The sequence below is a fragment of the Hirsutella rhossiliensis genome, assembly GCF_020360975.1.
Source record: "Hirsutella rhossiliensis strain HR02 chromosome Unknown scaffold00001, whole genome shotgun sequence".
Lineage (NCBI taxonomy): Eukaryota > Fungi > Ascomycota > Sordariomycetes > Hypocreales > Ophiocordycipitaceae > Hirsutella > Hirsutella rhossiliensis.
The window spans coordinates 7,524,347-7,546,450 of NW_025408667.1; the positions used below are offsets into that span (position 1 = coordinate 7,524,347).

Here is a 22,104-nt window from a genome sequence, read left to right on the forward strand (position 1 = left end):
CGGTGCGTCCGGCTCGGCGAGAGATGACTGGGAGTGGGAAATGGTGATGATGTCTGAGCAGAGGTGGTTGCCGCATCCAATATCTAATCAGCGGCGCAGCTCTCCGTGGCGGGGAGAAGGTGGGGTGGGGTGGGGGGGTCCTTGTGCACGACTGCCGGCGCCGGCATTGAGTGTTCCTCGCTTGTTAAGAAGCTACAAAGTAAACTTAGTTCCGAGTATCCATGTCGAGTTCAGCACATTGTCTCTCGCTTTGGCCATGAATGCCACCGTTTTACTGTACAACGCTGTAGTCCAGGTTTATATGCCGCTTATCCGTGCGGCGCGGAGCCCTTCGCTCCAGGGTATCAATCCCGACTCCCCCCCGTCTAATCCACACGTCAACCGGCCGTCTCGCCGCCCAAGCAGCCCACCACTATATCCTGCAGTGCTGACACCTTCCACGTGCCGTCAGGCATGCAGCCTCTCCGCCACAGAGACCGAGTCCCAATTGGCCGGTCCGTCCGCCTCAAAGCACCCCCGCTTGGAGATGACTCTCCCGAGCGCCCGGTGCACCTCGGCCTGAAACGGTGCAAACGGCACTCGTTCTCCGTCAATGCTGATGTAGCCCTCCTCTTGCTCGCGGGGGATGATGCGGTATGCCGACACCTTCTTGTACGACACGTGCGGGCTGTCGAAGAACTTGCCCGTCTCGACAGACATGAGCGTCTTGAGCGCCGTCAGGGGCCACAGGTCGCCATCGATGGACACCATGTCCATGCAACCATCCGAGGCGATGGCAGCCGAAAAAAAATTGATGTCGGGCGCCATGTAAGCCATCTGCAGGCCGCACTGCCGTCAGCCAGGGAGATCAAAACCAGAAACGCACGACATGAACAGTCTCACATTGCCGCAGTAGAAGGTGCCAATCTTGTCATGCGAGGCCAGCTCCCATTCGCCGGGTAGCTCGTCTTGGACCGTGCCGTATTTCAGGGGCGGCAGGCCGTCGCCGTCACCGTCGTCACTCGGCGCGGGGGCTTTCTCAAGGCTCGCGTCGCTAGCGTGGCGTTTGTAGTGAGCCCGGACGCCGTCCTTGCCGTCCTTCTCTCCAACCTCGACCTTGATGGCCAAGTCGCACGGATAGCATTTGCGCCGGAAGACGCGCGTAAAGACGCCCAGGTTGAACCTTGCACTGCCCATCCACCGGAGGTGCTCGGTGGCGAGGTCGCTTTCGGCGATGATGCCAATCGCCTGGGAAAGGAACGAGACGAAGCGACGATCGCCCTGGGTGATGGAAACGAGGTCGAGGGGCGTCACGACGCCCTTGATGATGGCCAACGCAGCGAAAACGGGCCGGTGAGAGCCGTAGAGGTTGCAGGACATGGCGTTGCCCGAGCCGCACGGAATATGGCTTACCGCAATCTTGGACAGAGCCCTCCTGGCATCGGCCCGCCTGGCCAGGCCGTTGAAGACCTCGTGCGGCGTGCCATCGCCCGAGCAAGCCATGATGGTGTCGTACTTGTCAATGTCGACCTTCTCGGCCAGCTCAGCCGCCTCTCCGCCGCGGGTAAGCATCACGACATCCATCTGCATTCTGGCCGCCTCCAAGAGCGGCAGCACGTCCTGCTCCCACTTGCGCAGGGCACCGCCGGGGCCGGAACTGGGGTTGATGAGCACGTATGCGCGCCTTTGCGGCCTCGCCTCGCCATAGGCGCGCGAGACAAGGTCGGCCATGAAGGATTCCGGATGCGAGTCCTCGGGGTAGTCGTCCGAAGCATGGACCTCGCCTGTCCAGGACTCGGGCGTGATGGACGTCTTGGAGGGCTGAGCGGCGTAGGTGATGACCACCTTTGTTCCGGCCAACTCGGCCCACAGGACGTTGTACAAGGGAATCAACCGCCGGCCAGAGGCACCTGCGAGGACGAGTAAGTACGGGTGAAGCTGGCACGATGGCGGTGCCGCTAGCCGGCTGGGGGCCACTGACCCGGAGGCGTGGTGGCGCTGACAGAGGCCCAACAGGAGCGCCTTGACTTTTTGAAGGCCGGGTCTGGATAGACGACGTCCGGCATGAGCACAGAGCTCTCTGCGTCTGCTGGCACGGTGCCCTTGTCCAAGCTCGGCATTACAGCCGTGCAAGAGCGAAGCGCCCATCCGGAGTCACGCGCACGGCAACGTACCTTGAAGAATCAGATGTCTCTCGTCCATGGTCAGCGACTTGTCGCCCGCCAGGGCCAGGCTGGAGCCGGCGTCGGCCTTGTCCACCGGGGAGTCACTGTTGTCCATGGCAGCCCGCTTGCGGCCGTGTCGCGAGCAAGCGCCTTTGCCGCAAGGGCCACGTGTATTCCGAGCCCACTCGAACCGGCAGCAGAGGCAAATAACGAGCGAAGAGGAGGCCGACGAGCAGGTGGAACAGGACACGGGCCGTGCACGGCACGCGCGAGATGCTGCCAGAGAGAAAAAGAAAAAAAGTCCAACGAAAAGCGATGCTGGCTGGAGCGAATGAAGGCTACGAGAATGCACACGCTGCCGACACGAAGTAACTTTGCGAAAAACAGGTCACCCTCCGTACCGCGTCCCTTTTGCCCAGAAGGTGGCTAGTAGCAAGGGAGGGAAGGAGAAGGTGCGCCGAATTTTAGGTCCCGATCCACATCGCCTTGGGGGAAAAATCAAGGCGGGACTCGACTAATTAACTGTACCTACTTGCCCGATATGATTTTGTTAGTGCCCGTGCCTTGTAGGTAGCCCGTCGGGCGGCGCCCCTGTACTACCTTAGCTTGGTTACACGGGGCCAGCCGAGGCGCCCAGCAGACTCCAGCTCTTCGACGCAGCTTAACGTTGCCGTTGCATCGATTTCGTCATGCATGCACACCTATTGCACGCAGGTACGTACTTGTTGCGCCAGAATCTCCATCTGGTGCGCATGCAAGCTACTGTACATACCCATCAGCCCCGGCTCCGTTGACCACGGCTTCCAATTCCCCCTTTCGACATGTTGGCCCCGTCGACCTCTGGTCCATGTTCCTGGAAAAGTCCACGCTCACTCACGATAGAAACAGCAAGACGACGACGACAAGGCCTCCTGCACAGCTCTGTGTACTCCCCTGCCTGCATAGGTATACGATACACATCCTTCACCCCTCCCCTTCGCCTATTCTGTTCCCCAAGCCCACGCGTCGCCAAAACGCTGGTAGTAGTCATCGTCTCGTCTATGCCAAACCCTCCTTCGCCTCGTCTTCAACCCAGCCTCGTAACCTCTGGCCACTTTGCCCGTGCCGCCTTCTTGAAAGCTTGCGCTTCTGAGCTCCTCCAACTTTGAAGAGTCTCCAACATCGACAGAGCATCGTCAACCGTGATGCCTGTCATCTCCAGCAAGCCCACAGCTTCCTTGTCGCACTTGGCCTTGTCCTCGCCCATGCGTCTCTTGGCGGCAATGGCCGAGAAGGCGTGCCGCGGGCTGCCCTTGTGCCTTCCCTGGAAATCCTCCACGTACCCGCGCGAATTCTTGGCCCCGCCCATGGCCTTGAACTCGCCCTTTAGAACCTCGGCCACTTTTGGTGCCAGGTCGGACGCCGAGTCGAGCATTGTCTGGAAGGTGACGACTTGCTCCACCACCTTGGGGAAGTCAGCATCGAGCGCGACGGCAGCGTTGAGGCAGCGCAAAGCCAGCACATATTTTTCTGCGGACGCGCAACCATTGTTAGCCTGGCTTGTGCCTTGGTAGGGACAATCCCCAAGTCCGCAACTTACTGCGCCGCATAAAGACCTCGAATCCCATCGTCTGCGCTTCCATGCTTTCCGGGCACGCTTGCAGCAGAGGGCCTAGTAGCTTCATCGCCTCGCCCAGCGGATCTGTCGTCGCCGCCAGATTTAGGCCCAACGGATCGTCGTCCTTCTTCTTCGTCTCGCCGCCTTGGCTGGCCTTGTTCGGATCCTGCTTCGCTTGCTTCTCCGCTGCCTCTCGCTCCAGACGCTGCTGCTCCTTCTTGGCCTTCTTGGCCGCCTTCTTCTTGGCCAGTGCGTCCTCGCAGTCTACGTCCTCGTTGCCGTTGACCCCGTTGGCTGAGGGCTTGTCTGCCATCTTGATGTAAATGGCAATGGCATCGAGGGCCGCTCTCGAGTAGAAAGGGTGGTCCCGGACGTGATCCTCCCATCGCATCATGCCAATGTAGGCCCGGACCTGACCCTTCCTTAGGGAGAAGCTGTGGAAGTCGAACTGGTCCTCCTGCCAGACCTCGAATATGTTGGCAACGGCCTGGAACCGCTTAAGGGCCAGGCCGATGTTGCCTTGTCTGGCGTATGCCTCGCCGTCTTCCGTCAGATACCAGACGCACTGCATGTCCAGGAGGTCCGCGAGTGGTCCGCCCACGGTGTCCGCCCGCGTGAACATGCCAACCGTCTTCAGGGCCTTGTCGTTCTCGTTGTTGCGCAGCTGGTACTTGGCAGCTTTGCTGTTGATGTATCTGTCCTTGAGGTCCAACATGCGAGCGTGGTCCATCATCTCGGAAGCCCTTTGAAGATTGCCACTGTGCTTCAGTACCCTGGCCTTGGTCATGTGGAAGTCGACGCTGTTGGCATCTTTTTTGATGGCTCTGTCGACGTACTCCATTGCCTTGTCCAGATCTCGACTTAGGTGGTAGTTGTGGTGTTGCGCAAGATAGTACAGAGCAGCGGCCTCGCCCTTGTCCTTGCTGGACGAGTCTGTGGACTGTGATTGCAGATACTCCTCGGCTAGCCCTCTCAGGGCGTCCTTCTTGTCAGGGTTGGAGTAGAGATGCTTGAGGTTGGCAAAGGTGGACGGCACGCCCTTGTTCAGCATCAGGTTCAGGTACTCCTTGGCGGCCTGCTTGAAATCGTTGCCTGCGGCCAGAACTCAGCCCTCGTTCGGACGAAACTTAGACTTGTCGCTTACCTTGGAGAAAGTCGAGAGGGAGGCGCTTGGCAGCGTCGCTGCGGGGCGACTTTTGCACGTACTCGTCGTATATGGCCTTCCGCGCCTTCAAATCGTCCTGGGCTATGTCGAGCTCGGCCAGAAGCTTCTCATAGTAGGCAGGGTGCTCCGAATTGCGGTCAAGGAGCGCCCTGTATGCTTTGGCTGCATCTTCCTTCCGCCCCAGTTTGCTGAGATACTCTGCCCGCGCTTCCATGATAGCCAGACGATCCAGGTTTTGCTTGGCGGCACCGCTCAAATGATCCAGAGCCCGCTGGTAGTCGCCCTGCTCCGCCATCAGGGAGTTCTTGTACATGATGGCCTCGGAGTGCTCGATGTCGTGTCGGGAGGGAGTCGTCTTCAATGTTCCTTCGTATGTGGTGAGGACGTTTTCCGCCTCGGTCAGGTTTCCGGCGAGATGATGCGAGATGGCGAGGGCCGTCCAGCTCTGACGCAATTGCGGGCGTGCCTGGAGCATGGCAGTGCGACTCTGGACGTAGCCTTGGTAGTCACGCATCTGAACCTGGAGGATGGCGAGGTCCCGTTGAATCTGCGGGGACTCGGGTTCCAGCTTGAGCGCGAATTTGTAGGCCTTGATGGCTTCCTCGTAGTTCTTGTTGGCCCTGTATAGCAGCCCGTAGACATGCCAGCAGATGTGCGACTTCATGTCGACCGTCAGGGCCTCCTTGGCAAGCCCAAAGGCTTCGTCCGTCTTTCCCTGACTGTTGAGAATCAGGGCCTTCATGGCCATTGTGTCTCCATGCTTGGGGTGCTTTTTCAGGATAAGGTCGGCCGTCTTGAGGCCGCGTTTGTACTGCTTGTCTTCGTAGCTGCGAATAACAGCCCGGAAATGCGCCGCTTCCTTGGGCGCCAACGGCTGCGGCATCTTGACGAATTGTCGGGCGAGCTTGCGAAGAGACGCGCGTGAAAGGCTGGTTGAAGGAGCGAGGGAGCGCCAGACACAGCTTCGAGATCGGGCGCTTGCGGGTTTGGCGTGTTTATTTTTTTTCCTGCTGCGTCTCTGGGAAACAATCAAGAACCGGCGCCTGTGACTTGCAGAGGAGACTGAGGGCGCACTTCACACGAGCATCGGGTTTAGTCTCGTAAAATCCCCCTTTGTCCGCGGAAACAGCTCAGCACGGTGCGTTCGGACAGCTGTCGTCACCAGGCCGCAATAAAATTCAATGGGAGCTTTCGGTACGGAAAGGCACTAGGCGTCGAAGTTTCGGGCCGGGGTGCGTACAGGCGGAGAATCGGAGCTTGAATTCTTCCACCTCCCGCCCCCGCTTCTGCTCTGGTTCCGAGGGGTGTTTAGGTACTGTAGCACCGGCACCAGCTTCAAGGCTGCTGCTCGCCTGGAGGCCATCGCAGGAATCGCAGGAAAGTAAATGGCCGAGCTCCTGCGCTATGCATTGCGGCAACTAAGGATGAAAGACTTTCTGCCGACGACGCGAGTTGAGAAAAGACTAAAGATTTGAGATTAACGCATTGGCGACGTGATGTTGTACAGCTAATGTTACAGTCCGTGTCTTTTTATCATGAAGCTCGACTCCTCCCCCTCCCGCATCGACTCATGCGGCCATGATCGAGCTTCCAAGTCGAAACGGTTATTGCCCGGGACTAGGCCTCGTGGACGAAGCTTGCGTATCGCGCCATCGCCCGACGGCATCTTCCCAACTCTCTGGTGGCGCCGCGCAGCGCTGTTGAACTACATCCCAGGTCCGACTCCGTACGACGCTCTCGACGCCGCATTCCTGGCGGATAAGCGTAGCCAGTGTCTGGGTGCGGGCTTCTCGTGGGAAGAACCTGCCGGAGTACGGATCTAGACGCTCGTTGACTACCCGCTCACGGTCTCGCTGATTTTCGACTTCTCGAATCATGGCCTCTGGGTCGTCCAGGTCGGGGCTGGTGGCGACGAGTCCGCAGTAGTCGAGCACTTCAGTCCGGGCCTGCCACGCTGGGAACAGAACTGTGTCTTTGAATGACTGGCATGCCCCCGGGCTGATTTGGCGGGATGGTGGTGCCCACGCCCGCCGAGACGTTGACTGCGGATCGAAGCCCCCTTCTGCAGGCATCACGAGTGCATTGAGGTTCTGGGTGATGGAGTCGTCGACGGATGACCTCGACAGCCGTAGAAATTCTGCGATTCAGTCAGGCGGTGAGTCTGGGTATAGAAAAAGAGCATGACTTACCGCGAAGGGTCCCGGATGAGAAGCAGAATTGCGGCGACAAGCTCGGGTGGTTGACAGGCTGGGTCATTGTCTGCGGCCGAGGCGGCGGACCACTGCTGCTGGAAGCATCCGTCGCCGTCGCCTCTGACTTCCAGAGGAGGCGAGCCAGTGTGAACAGGCGGACGTCTTTCTCGGGGGTGGGAGAGTCGGTGAACGGGGCAAAGTCGAGTTCTTGTCTAAGGGCGAACTCGACAATGCTAACTTACCTGGTTAATTGTCAGAAGCGTCATGTGCATCCGTCAATCACGGACGCACTTGATGTGGCGAGCGGAGGAACAAAGATCCGCAAAGATGAGAGCTAGGTATCATGGTCGAGGTCCCGATGAAACCTTAGGTACTACCTTAGGTAGGTACCTACCTAGGTAGATACCTGGTAAACTAAAGCATTTAACTTAGATACCGCGGGAAATGATAGGTGCAGGCGCCTTGACTTGTATATTTTTCACGCAAACAAGCCAGCCGCTGTACAGATACATGCCAGCACTAGAGAGGTGAGATGGCGGGGCGGCGCGACCCCGCCAGCGGCTTGATGACGGCAGTGGTCCTTCCCTCAAACTGGGGTTGCAAGGGGAAGATGTCAGCAAAGAAAGGTCAGGTCAGAAGAAAGTACTAAGGAATGGCTAGCCGGCTTGAAGAGCTTCAGTCAGAAATCCGAATGCTTTTACACATCTCGTTGTAAATATATTTGCATAAAGGACTGCTTGAAAGCGAGTTCTGCGCATGGGTCCCCCCCGCCTCCACTTCGGCCTCGAGACCACTTCCCAAGGGGGCGCCTCGCAGCGCAAATCTCCAGGGCGACGACACTGTACCCGCACCTCCATCCATTCCATCCCGCCCCGCCCTCCCCTACCAGTATCTTGCGTCGCAAAATCCATCCAAGCCTGGGGCGCGAGTTGCTGGCGTTATACTCTACCGTCCTTACTATATTGCCCAAGCCTCTTCCCCGTCCTCCTTTTCATTTCCGCTCCTCGCGCCCCGAGCAGAGGCCCCTCCGTCTTGACACAACAGACATACGTGCAGCAGGGTACACATACTGGTTCCACGCCTGCCCGTCCCCCGTGCCGTCATCCTTGGTTCGCAAACAAAGCAGCCCACCGCCTCCGAAAAAGATGTCGTCGTCTGGAACCCCGGCGCCTGCCCAGGCCACGAGCGGCAGCTGGTCTGCTTTTCTAAAGGTAACTGGCGTGCTGGCGAGCAGAGCGCGGTGAAGCCGCCTGGAAAAACAAGGGACGCGCATTTGCTGACGATGGCTTCGCTCCTCGCAGTCCATTGCATCGTTCAATGGCGACCTCTCCTCCCTCACCGCGCCGCCCTTTATCCTCTCCTCGCAGTCCCTCACCGAGTTCTCCTCCTACTGGGCCACGCACCCGCCCATCTTCGCCGCCCCCGCCGCCGAGTCGGACCCCGCCAAGCGCGCCATGCTAGTCCTCAAGTGGTTCCTGTCGACGCTCAAGCACCAGTACGCCAGCCGCAGCGAGCAGTTTGGCAACGAGAAGAAGCCCTTGAACCCCTTCCTCGGCGAGCTGTTCCTCGGCTCCTGGACCGACGAGGCCGGCGAGACGTCGCTCGTCTCGGAGCAAGTCAGCCACCACCCGCCGGCCACGGCCTACTGCATCCGCAACAACAAGACTGGCGTCCAGCTCGAGGGTTACAACGCCCAAAAGGCCACCTTCAAGAGCACCATAATTGTCAAGCAGATCGGCCACGCCGTCCTCACCATCCCCGTCGGTTCCGGCAACAGCAAGGAGACTGAGCGCTACATCATCACCCTCCCCTCGCTGCACATCGAGGGCCTCATCTTCGGCACCCCTTTTGTCGAGCTGGACGGCACGAGCACCATCGTCAGCTCGAGCGGATACACAGCCAAGATTGACTACAGCGGCAGGGGCTGGCTGTCGGGCAAGAAGAATAGCGTCACCGCCGTCGTCCACCCCACGGACAAGGAAAAGGACGTCTTGTACAACGTCACCGGCCAGTGGACCAAGGAGTTTGAGATCTACCAAGGCCCCGCCAAGAAGAACTCCAAGTCGACCATGGTCGCAGCCTACGACGCCGCAGGGACCCCGCAGACGGAGCTCAAGGTCGCCCCGCTCGATAAGCAACACCCCCTCGAGTCCCGCCGCGCCTGGGCCAAGGTTGCCGAGGCCATCCAAAAGGGCGACATGGACGCCGTCTCTGTGGAAAAGGGCAAGATTGAGCAGGCGCAGCGCAACATGCGCATCAAGGAGCGCTCCGAGAACCGCTCCTGGGAGCGGCGGTTCTTCACGGCCGTCCAAGGCGCGGACAAGACGCTCCAAGAGCTGGGCAAGGCTGCCGTCGTGCCGCTGGACGGCGAGCAGGACAAGACGGGCGGCCTGTGGAGGTTCGACACCGACAAGGCGTCCAAAGCCTCGGCCGAGCAGCTGAGCGACGGCGATGTCAAGAAGATCGAGAAGGAGGTCTTGGGCCAATAAGCTGCAGGGTCGAGAGGGAAATACGTTGTCAAAGGAATCGGACGGGAGTTGGGGAAACCGGCGCGCGGAACCGGCCTCGGACATGGCGGACTGACGATTCAGCTTAGCAGCCCTATCGTCACGGGGAGATGTAATGTACTGTAGCCGACGGCGACAAACGTTGCTGGGAAGACGAGGCCATGGGTCATGCTTGATTTCGATATATGACGATAGGACGGCTGTTCGCCTTCATGCGCGTGACATTCAATGATAAACGCCCGTTTCGTAGAAGGAGCTTGATGCGGCGCGTGCTGCGGGATCACGTCGAGAACAAGAGAGCACGCGTTACATGGCCACGATTGTTCGTGTCACGGTGAGGGAGCTTTGCGTGGAAGCAGGTGGACCATGACTTGGCATCTAATTGTGATTCTTGGTTCACACGGCTCATTCGACTTTTGAACCCCCCCCACCCCCCCCGGAGCTACCCAACTTGCGAGAGGTAGCGGACTCCTGACTGACCTTGATGTACGTATTGATAACAATCTAAACAGTCTTGCGCCAGGACGAAAGCCAGCGGTGGGGAATTGCCGTTGCCCAGCTTCTCCCCGTTGACCACGTCCGTACGGCGCTTGATTTAGGCTGATGCCCCCAAGTTAAACGTGGCCCGAGCAGTTGAAGTCCTTGAGAGCCTCGGTGACGCGGGCGGACATTGTCTTTTCGCCCTCGCGGACCCAGACACGCGGCTATTGGTTCAAGGTCAGCTTCTTTTGCCCGTTTCCCGGCGGGGCCCCTCGATCTGCGCCTAGAGTTGCAGGCCACTTACGTCGAAGAACTTCTTGTTTGGCTTGTCATCGCCATCGGGGTTGCCCACAGACTTCATGAGGTAGTCCTTCTTGTTGAGCATGTAGTCGCGGATACCGCTCATGTAGGCGAACTGCATATCAGTGTCCATGTTAACCTTGACCACGCCGTGCCCGATGGCGTCGAGGTACTCCTGCTTGGAGGAGCCGGAGCCGCCGTGGAAGACGAAGAAGACGGGCTTGTCGTTCTTGGCGCCAATGGCCGACTTGACGTGGGCTTGATGCTTGCCGAGCAGCTCGGGGTGGAGGCGGACGTTGCCGGGCTTGTAGACGCCGTGGACGTTGCCGAAGCCGGCGGCAATAGAGAAGTAGGGCGAGATGGGAGACAAGGTGTTATAGATGTTGAGGATGTCCTCGGGCTGGGTGTAGAGCGAGTTGTTGTCGACGTCCTCGTTGTTGACACCATCCTCCTCGCCGCCGGTGATACCGATCTCCATCTCGAGCCACTGCTTCATGGGGGCGGCGCGCTTGAGGTACTTTGCGGTGGTCTGGATGTTCCAGTCGACGGGCTCCTCGGACAGGTCAATCATATGGGAACTGTAGAGGGGCTCGCCGTTGGCCTTGAAGTAGGCCTCGTCGGCGTCGAGCATACCGTCGAGCCAGGGGAGAAGCTTCTTGGCGCAGTGGTCCGTGTGAAGGATGACGGGCACACCGTAGGCAGGGGCGATGGAGCGGATGTAGTGGGCACCAGCCACGGCGCCGGCGACGGAGGCGGCCTGGTCGGTGTTGCTGACGCCCTGCAATGCTCACTGTAAGCAGCGGTTGGAGCAAACAGCCGGTGGAGACTCGTACCTTGCCGGCAAAGTAGGCGGCGCCGCCCTGGGACATTTGGAGGATGATGGGAGCCTTGGCATCGCGAGCAGCCTCGAGCGAGGCGACGACGGTGGACGAAGAGGTGACGTTCTGGAGCATGCGTTAGCTTGCCGAGTCGTGGCTGTTGGGTTGGACTCGGGTACGCACGATGGCAGGGACGGCAAACTGCTTCTCGCGGGCGTACTCGAATAGCCGGAGAACGTCGTCACCGACAATGACGCCGGACTTGCGGCTCAGAACGTCTGTGAGGCCCATGATTGCGGATCGAGGGGGTGCGCTTGCAGGTCTGGACTTGTTGGTGTCTTGTAAGTCTCAATGCCTCGACTTGGGGGGGATGGCGGAGGGAAGTGCAGTTTGATTGCAGAGGAGGAGGGGGGAAAACGTCTGTGGAGAGGCCGAGAGTCGGCCAGTACGCAGGCGCGGGGCAGTTGGCTTATCGTTATCGGGCAACGACTCAGCACGGGGAGGGGTTTCAGCCTTGGTTGTTGCTGTGCTGAGCTTTGTCGAGGGGTTAATGCCCTGTCTGCAATTGGATACGGGTCCGATGACGATGTGTCTGGGACAAGCACGGCAACGGCCACTGGCTTGTTTCTCCGCCACACATGCTGCTGTTCCATCCGATCCGTTCGGCTTGCCTTTCCCACCCTCTTCCAACTGCAGCGGCGCCGGAAGCGAAGCGGGGCAGAGCTTGTAGGGAGCGGGCAAAGGCAGAGGGGGGCGAGGGCTCAACAAAACTTACCCGTTGGATGCGCAACGCTGTCGTGAGTTGGAGGACGACAGTGGAGGGGGGAAATGGGGATTCAATGAAGAGAGATGAAGGCAGCAGAGAGGAAGCGGGGCCAAGCCTCGTCGTTTTCGTAACCGACGGAAAGATGCGGAACGGCAGCCATGCCATGTGATGAGTATGCGCTCGTTGCCACACGTCACTTTTTGCACGACTTGTGACATTACCCTAACTCTTGCTTCATGCCTCGCTTGTGCTGCTGGTCTATCTACCTACTCCAGATGGCCCAGAAATCACGAGAAGCAGTGACGGCGCCGGGGGACCTGCATGGACATGGGATCTTTCACCTCCCCTGACCCTCAACCGAGCGCCGATTGCTCAGTCGAGGAATCGGGGCTACCCTCACGTCTGTTGCCGGTTCAAGCTGCAGGAGGGCAGCTCTGACCGCAGCTCTGACCGGCCGGACGCTGAAAGACTGAGTGGATGTTGTCGGACTGCTTAGTCATCGACTCAGTCTGGGGGGAGCCAATAGAGGCGCGGACCCCCGCGCCTTTAAAGTCGGCGCGGACGTCCGCGCCTGTTATGTAAGCCCAGGCGGAAGATAGTCGGGCCGCCCCCTGACCTGTACTCTCCTTTTCTATTGCATGTGGCAAACTGTCGCACAGAGAGCCAGCCTCATATAGCATACCATCTGCGCTCAGAGTAGTTGTCCGCGGAAGCGATGCTATAATCCGCATATTAAGGTCGAGCGCCTGCATGCGTGGTGCTTGGACCCCATTGAGGCCAAAGCTCAAACGCAGGCTGCATTAAACCTCGCAGGCGGCCTCGGTTACAAGGGTTCTGCACCACGTCCACAAAGCAGGAGTTTCCTTTCCTTTGTGTATAAAGAGCTGCTCACTGTCGTGCACTACAGCTAGCTCTTCAAGATAATTCCAATATGGGGCTTACTGAATTCCCTGACGATTGCCTTCCTCCTGAGGGCCAGTTCGACTCGCGAGAGTCTCTTCTTGCCTCAATTAATGCGTGGGCGGCTCCAGAGGCTATGCCTTCACCACAGGCAAGTCCACGAGAGACCCGCGGTCCGGAAGACGCACAGTCATATTTGCCTGCGATCGTGGAGGTAGACTTGGGGCTCATACAAGCAAGGACCAGAAGCCAGCTGATCGGCAACGGTCTACAAGCTCCCGTATCACTGGATGCCAGTTTTCCATCAATGCGAAAGAGAGCCTTGATAAGTCGTACTGGTATGTCAGGCATCGCCCAGGCGAGGAGAAGTCGGTCCACAACCATGAGCCCAGTCTGCATATTACAGCACATCCAGCTCATCGTGCCCTCTCCTCAACTGACCAGTCAGCTATTGGGAACCTCTCAAGCGCTGGCATAGCACCAAAGGATATCCGGACATATATGCGCCAGAGCTCTCAGACTGCCCAAGGAGCGACACAGCAAGACATATATAACTGTATCGCACAGCGCAGACGAGAGCTCCTTGCTGGCCAGAGCACAATGCATGCCCTTGCCAATGAGCTTGACAACGAGGGGTTCCAGAGCCGCATACAGCTTGATCATGATGGCCGAGTCACAGCAGTCTTATTCGCACACCCAGCGTCTCTAGGATACCTCAACGCATACCCAGAATTACTACTGCTAGACTGCACATACAAGACGAACAAATATAAGATGCCACTGCTCGATATGATCGGCGTTGATGCCTGTCAGCGGTCATTCTGTATTGCCTTTGCCTTCCTCAGTGGTGAAGACGAAAATGACTATATCTGGGCACTGGACCAACTCCAATCGATATACGAGTTATATGACATTCGCCAGCCATCGGTTATCCTGACAGATCGCTGCCTCGCCTGCATAAACGCAATTTCCGGTGCTTTCCTGCGTCCAAGTCTCTGCTTTGCATCTGGCATGCGAATAAGGCGGTGCTTAGCTATTGCAAACCAGCTTTCGACCGTGACGATGAGGACTCTAATAGTGATGAGAGGTGGGCTGAGTTCTTTGGGTATTGGCACTCAATCGTGGGCTCGAAAGATGAGGAGACATTTGATCAACAAGTTGAAGAGCTCGAGAAGCGCTTTGTGCCACGATACGTCAAGGAGGTTAGCTACATACGGAAACCTGGTTGGACCCGTATAAGGAAAAGCTCGTCAAGGCCTGGGTCGATCAATATGCTCACTTCGGCAATGTGGCTACTTCCCGGGTGGAAGGCATCCACGCATTATTGAAGAGTCACCTTAAGAAGTCAACATTAGACCTCTTCGAGGCAACGAGGGCAATCAAGCAAGCTCTCCTCAACCAACTGGCCGAGCTACAAGCCAACCAAGCCAGGCAGCATATACGGATGCCAATTGAGCTCTCTGGAACCGTATATAGCACGGTACGTGGCTGGGTATCACACGAAGCCTTGCGACAGGTTGCAAAGCAACACAAGCGCCTCAACGAGAAAAACACCCCATCTTGCACAGGCAGCTTCACCAAGTCTCGCGGTCTCCCTTGTGCGCACGCATTACAGTCTCTCATAGTGGAAGATCTGCCCCTCCGGCTACAACATTTTCATACACATTGGCGCCTTCGACGGGATAACAAAGAGATTGGTCAGGTCCTCATAGAGCCTCGTCGGCGACTAGACCAACTTGTCGCCGCATCAAGGATATCACAGTCATCCACACAGCGCGAGCCAAGTGCATTTGAAGCCATAGAGTCAGATCTACGGCCAAAGGCGCCGCCTACATGCAGCAAATGCCACCAGCAAGGGCACATCATGACATCTCGCAATTGTCCTTTACGCTATAGCGACATACTGCAGCGGGCAGAGGCACGGGCGGCACAGACTGCAGAGACTGCAGCAATTGCAGGGACTGCACAGACTGCACAGACTGTACAGACGGTAGCAGTTCCAGAGACTGCGCAGACTGCAGCAGTCATGGAGAAAATGACAGTTGCAGTCACTACGGTCTCTACAGTCTCTACAGCAATTGCAGAGACTACAGAGACTACAGAGAATCTATTATATGATGACCCACGAGCCATCTATCAGAGGTATGTCAGGAAAGAGACTCTTGGTATAGAGCACAGCCTCGCGGCAGTCTCAAGACCAACCAGGCATACCGAAAGGCAATGGGCTTGCCATTGCGCTACAGCAAGACTGAATATGACTGGTGCCTCGACTGGAAGCAAATGTCAAGGAGCTGCGGCTCGAGGCAATGGACCAAGGTAGAGATGATGGCATACCTTGATTGGGATAAGGCAGAAGAAGAGCGATTAGATGCCCGGGTGGCCGAGGAAATTCAGGTGCAGCCTTTCTCACGAGAAAGAGGTACTGCAGGTATATGGGCTGACTGCGAGAGAGACTCAGAGGAACAGCAGGCATTTTATTCACATATATAAGTGGTGATGATGCCGGCGATGCGAAAATGTGAGGCAGATCGTGAGATCACCGACATGCACCGGCGTGTAGCACTGTAGCTGGCCAATTTTAAGGCGGTGAACTTCCGCGCACCCTCCTTGCCACGCAACAGCGGCGCCCTTTGCGTCACGTCAATCTACCAAATAGGAAGGCTATGGGTTCGAACCCTAAGGGATATCCTCCTTTGCAATTAATTGAAGCTATATGTATGCAGCAAGCATGCTGTATCGGTGAGGCCGACTGCGAGCGCAGTTGGCGGCGGCCCAAATGGCCTGCCAGGCTTACATAACAGGCGCGGACGTCCGCGCCGACTTTAAAGGCGCGGGGGTCCGCGCCTCTATTGGCTCCCAGTCTGGGCCGGCAAAACGGCGAAACAAGCCTTGCGACAGCTCTCGCTCAAATGTCCCACGAGATTCGGAATGTCGACCCCCTCTCCTCCAAGCTCCCTCTTCAGCCTCGACGCCCTCTTTGACAATCCTCTTTTCGCCGGAGGCATCGGCCTCGCCTCCCTCGGTGCCGCCGCCGCATTCGCCCGCAAAGGCGCCATTGTCGCCCTCGGAGCTGCTCGCCGCCGCCTCCTGGTCAATGTCGAGATCAGCAAGCAAGATGCCGCGTATCCTTGGATCCTAACATGGCTTTCGCAGCCGCGCGACACGCCGGGCCTCATCGCCTCCCGACTCACCCGCATCCACAATCTCTCCGTCACAACCACGACGAGCTCGCGGGGGTCGGGCGTGCAAGGGCCGACCAGGGCGCACTTCTTCCTCCAGCCCGGCTATGGGCGCCACATTGTCAAGTTCGGCAACGCCTACATTGCCGTCAACAGGGAAAAGCACAGCACGGCCAACATGAACACGGGAGAGCCGCACGAAATCGTGCAGCTGACCACGCTGTGGGCTCATCGCCATGCCTTTGAAGCCATCTTCGGAGAGGCGCACCGGCTGGCTGCCAAGGCACACCAAGGCAAGACAGTCGTCTACTCTGCCCGTGGCATGGAATGGGCACCCCTTGGCGACCCGAGAAAGAAGCGACCACTCGGCTCCGTCATCTTAGACGAGGGCGTCAAGGAGAGCATCGTTGGCGACGTCAAGGATTTTTTATCCAAACAGCAATGGTACGTCGACCGGGGCATTCCGTATCGAAGGGGCTATCTGCTGTTTGGACCCCCGGGAAGTGGAAAGAGTTCCTTCATCCAGGCGCTGGCTGGAGAGCTGGATTTCAGCGTGGCCATGATCAACCTCAGCGAAATGGGCATGACGGACGACAAGCTGGCCTACCTCCTGACAAAACTGCCCAAGAGAAGCTTGTTGCTGCTCGAAGATGCGGATGCGGCCTTTGTCAATCGCCGCCAGCGTGATGCCGACGGCTATTCCGGCGCCAGCGTCACGTTCTCGGGCCTCCTCAACGCTCTGGACGGCGTCGCCGCCGGCGAGGAGCGCATCGCCTTTTTGACCACCAACCACGTCGATCGCCTAGATCCGGCGCTGATACGGCCCGGCCGAGTCGACATGATGCTTCGGATCGGCGATGCAACGAGATTCCAGGCAGCGCGCATGTGGGATCGCTTCTACAGTGAGGTGGACGAAAACGGGCATGGAAGGGAGCGCTTCCTGCGACGGCTCGATGATCTGGGCCTGTTTGGCGAGTACAGCGGACGCAAGCCCTCCAATCGACATACCAGCACTGCGGCGATCCAGGGGCTTTTCCTGTTCAACAAGGACGACATGCAGGGAGCCATTGACATGGCTGAAGGGTTGATTCCAAGGAAATTTGACGCCGAGGCTCGGAACCAAGATGAGACGACAAAGACACCCAGGTGATGAATTGGTTCCCAACGTTTACGTACACTGTGCTTTTAACGCTCAAATATACCCTTGTTTTGGCCGCCGACATACGACTGCCTCTACCTCTCGCCCTTGGCGCTCCCTCTCAAGCTCTTGCCACGCATCGCGGACGGCTTCACCCGCGGAAGGAAATGCATATCTCGATTCGAACCAATTGCCGGACAGGATTCCCTCGACTTGGTTTGGCATGCATCGAGCGAAGCACACAGGTGTCAACGATAAAGCATACTCATGTTTTGGAATACCGAACAGTCAACAGGTGATTCGTCTACTCACGGGTATTTCTACTGGTGCCTCCCGACCTGAGCCTCACCATGGTTTCGAGTTTGTGTGGATGGTGATTGCTGAAAGGAACGCTATCGCCTGACATCCATCGAGAAACAAGCATTGAGATTGTGCCGGGAGTCGTACGTGCTCGCGACTTCTGATATCTCTTCTATGGGTTCCCTCTGGGCCTGGCAGTGGCGAATATGGCGTTGGCTCCCCGTCGCCTTCCCCATGCTCAGCGAGGAGAGGACCAGGCGGCGTGATGAATCTGAAGGGCGGGAGTGAGGATAGAGGAGCTTGACCAGTCGCGATCAAACTGGCAATACCTCTTGACCAGGCAGAAGTGAAACACTCCAACAGACGCGATACTGGTGCGGATTGTAGCAAATTCCCTTGTCTGCTCTGTCTGACAGAATCAAATCCGTCTCTAGAGGATGACATTTTCGCTCCCCAGGGACGTTTTCGCTTCCCAGGAGGTGCTGGGGCCAGGAGGTGCTGGGGCCAGGAGGCGCTCTGGTTGCGATGGAGTTGCTGGACCGGGAAGGTCCGTAAGGGAGTTGAAAAGGAGACTTGAGGCGTAACTCCCCGTGGGAGTCGGGACTCGAACAATTGGGAAGGCAAGCGAGGGTCTTGACCACTTGGGTGTACAGGGACAGGGTACCTTTTTGAGTGACCTACCGACCATCAGGTGCCCAGTGCTTTTCTTGTCTTTCTCTGAGGCTTGAAGTTTACTTGCTGTGACGTTTTTTGGCGCACGACAGGGGGAACCCTACGAGAGAGGCATACTCATGCGATGTACTGTACGTCGGTTGACGATGGAGATTGCCTGGCAGCTGCCGATACTCACGTGACTGGACGTACTGACGGTTATAAGTTCACAGTGGACTGGAGTCACTGGACGGTAAAACGCTCTCAAAGCCTCCCTCTACACTTGCAACACTCGAGAATGCCCGGGTTTCGGCTTCTACAGACACGCGTAGGAGGCATTTGACGCTCTGTTGTCGCCATTCGAGGCCGGGGTGATTGGCGTAAAATGCGGCCATCTTTTGGATAGCTGTCGGGTCCTCGGCCCTCCTTTGGCCGCAATGCCCAAATATCCAACTTCAACATTTTCAACTTTAGTCGCAAGATACTGCAACCTGACTCGCGCCAGCAAACACAATCGCGAGCTCACTGGACTAGAAATCATGAATGATACCCGGATCACGCCCGGGTCTTCGCATCGGCATGCGGACAACACGCGTCGGAACCAAGAGCTCGCCGCCACGGCCAGAGAGACCAGCACTGTCCTTCCAGGCATCCTCGAGCAGCTTCCAAATCTCCAGCCCGCACACTCTGAAGCGCTTTCATTGGACACCTTGGCGCCGCTCGACGCCTCCGAGTGCCCCAAGCGGACTCCGACGGCCATCCGAGTGGTAAACAGCGACACGCTCAACGCAGCTATCGAGCTGTCGGCTGCTGGCCGCGTCGCCGTCCTGAACATGGCCAGCCACGTGAACCCCGGCGGCGGCTGGCTCAAGGGCGCGCGCGCGCAGGAAGAGGCCCTCTGCTACCGCAGCTCGCTGTCGCTGTCGCTGCACCGTCGGTACTACCCCTTCAAGCAGCGCACAGGCGTCTACACGCGCGACGTCGTCGTCATCCGCGGCGACATGGCAACCGGCCACCGGCTGCTCGTCCCGGGTGTGAGCCCACAGGACCTTCCCGTGGTGAGCGTCCTGAGCGTGGCGGCGCTGCGGAATCCAGAGACGCGCCGGAGCCGGGACGGGGCATCGGAGAGGCTTGTGTACGCGGACACAGCGTCGAGGAGCCTCACCAAGGACAAGATGAGACTGTGTCTGCGGATGGCGGCGCGGCGGCACCACGGGCTGCTGGTGCTGGGGGCGCTGGGGTGCGGCGCGTTCAAGAACCCGGCCGGCGAGGTTGCCACGTGCTGGCTAGAGGTTTTCCGCGAGGCCGAGTTCCAGGGCGGCTGGTGGGACGAGGTCTGGTTCGCCGTCTACGACACAGGGGGCGAGGGCAATTTCCACGTCTTTGAGCGAGTGCTCGGGGGTGTCGAGGTGTGATTTGGGAAGACTAGCTGAGGGACCCGATGCTGCTGGTCATGGCTCTCTTTGTTGACTCTGATTTCAAGGCGGGCCTGGTTTCATTTCCATGGTCAAGAGCGTTCGTCCCCTGTCGCCCGTCAACAACGGCAATGGGAGGCTCTCGTTCGAACGACATGATGCGGACGTAACACGATATTTCATCTTCTTCCCATTCTAGCCCCCTACCGACTCGTCATGGCCATGGACATGGCAGTGAAAAACAAACTGCACTAACACAAACCTACTTGCATCATTTGGTGGACCGTTTCCTTTGAACAGAGCAGTCTTTGCATTCGCATCAAAGGATCGGGCTTAACATTGAGCATTTGAAAAAAAAGTCATACCAAATCTCCCCTCATGCCACCCGTCTTCTCCTCAAGACCAGCCAGATTCTCAGTTCCCAGATTCATGGCGTCCAGGTTGGCCACATGGGCCTAGGCGGATCTAGATACACTTCCCGAAGGTCGGAGAGCCCCTAGACTGGTCACAGACTTTGCCCTTGGGACAATCATACGAAGACCGGCAAGCTGAGCAGTTTGGATCCATCAGCGCAGCCCATCAATCAGTCGGGGTCGATATGCAGTACCTGAAATTGGGGCAACCAAAGCCATCCAGGCGACAGCCACGGCCATGAAAGTTTGCTGGGAGAGGTGCATATTGGCAGATTGTTTCTCGAGTTGATGGATGAATTGTTGGCAGGTTGTTGATAAGGCAGCCGACTCTCCCCCCCTTTATACACAGCAATGGAAGAGGCCGAGCGCGAGTCTGAGCTCTCGCTTACGGCATGGCCCTGCGAGACTGCGGAAATCTCGACGTCTCGTGTCCGCCCCATGACTCGCCTTGGCCCTCGACAACGTGGCTCTAGAATGAGCTGATATCATAGCTACCAGTCGCGGCAGTTAGGGCATTGCATCACAGGCGGAGCTTGTGGTGTAGTCAAGGCGCAAATCGTCGTCTTCGGCTATACGAGAAAACAGTTCGGTATCCGCCCCCGGAAATACATCATGAGATGCTGGGCCTCCTATCTCCAGTTGCTACCCACCTAGGCGAAATACGAGAGCCGACACCCGGGGCTACTCGGCATCATGGCTCACGTGTCTATTCGAATTATACCTCAAGTCTGTATTAATGTATACGTAGATGAGAAGCCATGGGTAAATCATTGAAACAATGCATGGGATATCCAATGGGGTCCCTTTCTACTAGCCAAGCATGAGAAGAGAGAAGACAAACTCCTTTCGTGCGCACCCAACTCTCAAGTGTACGCGGCCCCCTGTGCTCAGCCACAAGGCCTCCGACATCGCCCACGTCCGCAGATATCGACGGCGGCGGGAAAGCGATGGTGCAAGTAGCTCAGCTGAGAGGGCAGTGCCATCCAGCCAGTGTCAGAGGGACCCTTTGGCCTGCCTGTCGATGATTGCCACGCCTTGGCGGATCAACGCCCGTCTCCTCCTCTTCGACGCCAGAAAGCCCAGTCCATCCAGCTCCTTTCCATCTCCACCCCGTCAGTCGCCGTGGCCGACGACGCACCCTACACCGGTTCAGCGAGCTGCAGACCTGCCTGACTCGAGCCGCATGTGACCACATGCCCGATGTGTTGGCGTGGCGTTGCCGGCTCGCCTTCAGACGCCGATGTTGCAGAGGCTGTCTCAACACCGCCATCGACCTTCACTCTGTACCCTTAGTCTTTCCACACGACAAGGATACTCAGCGGCGGGCATTCCTGCAGTCTCCGCCAGTCCTCGTCGTTGCCATCTAGACCTACTTCTCTCCGCCACTCCTCACCGAGGAACTCACAGCTCCGCCACTCCAGCCTGCCCTGCATGTCGCCAGCCCGTGCCGCCTCTTCGTATAGACATTTCTTGAGGTGATAGCACATAAAATCGACTCCTTTGACCGAGGGCGGAGCGCCTGGCTGGGGAAGGCCAAAGACCTGGACCTGGTATCCTATGCCGCCGGGAAGCTCCTCCCGGTACCGGTAACAGACGCCCGTCTCGGCCCACACGCCGCCATGCAAAGCCGACGCCAAGGCCGTCACATCATCCGTGGGGTGAAAGCAAATACCGACAAAGACACCGCCGGACTTGAGGTTGGTTGAAATCGTACGGAACATGCATGTCAGCTGGTTGACGTCCTGGGCGTAGTTGAGGAACCAAGCGCCAGTCACCACCTCAAAGGCGTCGAGGCTTGCGCTGTATGTCTTGGGCGCCAGACCATCTCCTTGGACGAAGCGTGCCCGTTTGGCGTGCCGAGTCTGGCTCAGCCGAGCCTCTGCGCCTGCCAACATGCGGGCTGAAAGATCGACGCCGGTCACGGAACCAGCTCCCCAGTCCAAAAGGAGGCAGGAGTAGAAGCCTGTGCCGCAGGCTAGGTCGAGGACAGCGGTTTCGGCTTGCTGCAGAAAGGGCCCAACACTCTTTTGGAAGTTGAACCGTTCCAGTTCGTTGAAGCTTGTTGTCTTGATGACGTCGTATCGAGTGCCGATGGAATCGTACTGAGACATCCCGAACCCTGGGCTTGTTGAGTCAAGA

At 58.0% G+C, this 22,104-nt stretch overlaps 8 protein-coding genes across 8 annotated transcripts; 3 read left to right on the forward strand and 5 right to left on the reverse strand.

Annotated features, from left to right (window-relative positions):
- Positions 1-447: 447 nt before the first annotated feature.
- Positions 448-2,259, reverse strand: HRG_01006 (diacylglycerol kinase catalytic domain-containing protein; the record flags this gene model as incomplete). The annotated part of the gene is made up of 5 exons (XM_044859477.1): positions 448-816; positions 883-947; positions 993-1,889; positions 1,961-2,065; positions 2,154-2,259. 5 exons carry the CDS (start codon positions 2,257-2,259, stop codon positions 448-450), a joined length of 1,542 nt encoding a protein of 513 aa, XP_044725877.1.
- Positions 2,260-3,210: 951 nt separating this feature from the next.
- On the reverse strand, positions 3,211-5,789 carry HRG_01007 (NMDA receptor-regulated protein 1 domain-containing protein; the record flags this gene model as incomplete). Its single annotated transcript, XM_044859478.1, has 3 exons — positions 3,211-3,653; positions 3,724-4,833; positions 4,886-5,789. The coding sequence occupies 3 exons, from the start codon at positions 5,787-5,789 to the stop codon at positions 3,211-3,213; spliced, it is 2,457 nt and encodes an 818-aa protein (XP_044725878.1).
- A 721-nt stretch (positions 5,790-6,510) lies between these two features.
- HRG_01008 (caffeine-induced death protein 2 domain-containing protein) lies at positions 6,511-7,162 on the reverse strand (the record flags this gene model as incomplete). The annotated part of the gene is made up of 2 exons (XM_044859479.1): positions 6,511-7,043; positions 7,096-7,162. The coding sequence occupies 2 exons, from the start codon at positions 7,160-7,162 to the stop codon at positions 6,511-6,513; spliced, it is 600 nt and encodes a 199-aa protein (XP_044725879.1).
- Positions 7,163-8,243: 1,081 nt separating this feature from the next.
- Positions 8,244-9,587, forward strand: HRG_01009 (oxysterol-binding protein; the record flags this gene model as incomplete). Its single annotated transcript, XM_044859480.1, has 2 exons — positions 8,244-8,309; positions 8,400-9,587. 2 exons carry the CDS (start codon positions 8,244-8,246, stop codon positions 9,585-9,587), a joined length of 1,254 nt encoding a protein of 417 aa, XP_044725880.1.
- A 632-nt stretch (positions 9,588-10,219) lies between these two features.
- Positions 10,220-11,494, reverse strand: HRG_01010 (fructose-bisphosphate aldolase class-II domain-containing protein; the record flags this gene model as incomplete). Its single annotated transcript, XM_044859481.1, has 4 exons — positions 10,220-10,309; positions 10,390-11,163; positions 11,219-11,329; positions 11,387-11,494. The coding sequence occupies 4 exons, from the start codon at positions 11,492-11,494 to the stop codon at positions 10,220-10,222; spliced, it is 1,083 nt and encodes a 360-aa protein (XP_044725881.1).
- A 4,303-nt stretch (positions 11,495-15,797) lies between these two features.
- Positions 15,798-17,198, forward strand: HRG_01011 (ATPase family associated with various cellular activities (AAA) domain-containing protein; the record flags this gene model as incomplete). The annotated part of the gene is made up of 2 exons (XM_044859482.1): positions 15,798-16,492; positions 16,553-17,198. 2 exons carry the CDS (start codon positions 15,798-15,800, stop codon positions 17,196-17,198), a joined length of 1,341 nt encoding a protein of 446 aa, XP_044725882.1.
- Positions 17,199-18,574: 1,376 nt separating this feature from the next.
- On the forward strand, positions 18,575-19,552 carry HRG_01012 (mitochondrial chaperone BCS1; the record flags this gene model as incomplete). Its single annotated transcript, XM_044859483.1, has 1 exon — positions 18,575-19,552. The coding sequence occupies one exon, from the start codon at positions 18,575-18,577 to the stop codon at positions 19,550-19,552; it is 978 nt and encodes a 325-aa protein (XP_044725883.1).
- A 1,702-nt stretch (positions 19,553-21,254) lies between these two features.
- Positions 21,255-22,076, reverse strand: HRG_01013 (methyltransferase domain-containing protein; the record flags this gene model as incomplete). Its single annotated transcript, XM_044859484.1, has 1 exon — positions 21,255-22,076. One exon carries the CDS (start codon positions 22,074-22,076, stop codon positions 21,255-21,257), a length of 822 nt encoding a protein of 273 aa, XP_044725884.1.
- Between the last annotated feature and the right edge of the window lie 28 nt (positions 22,077-22,104).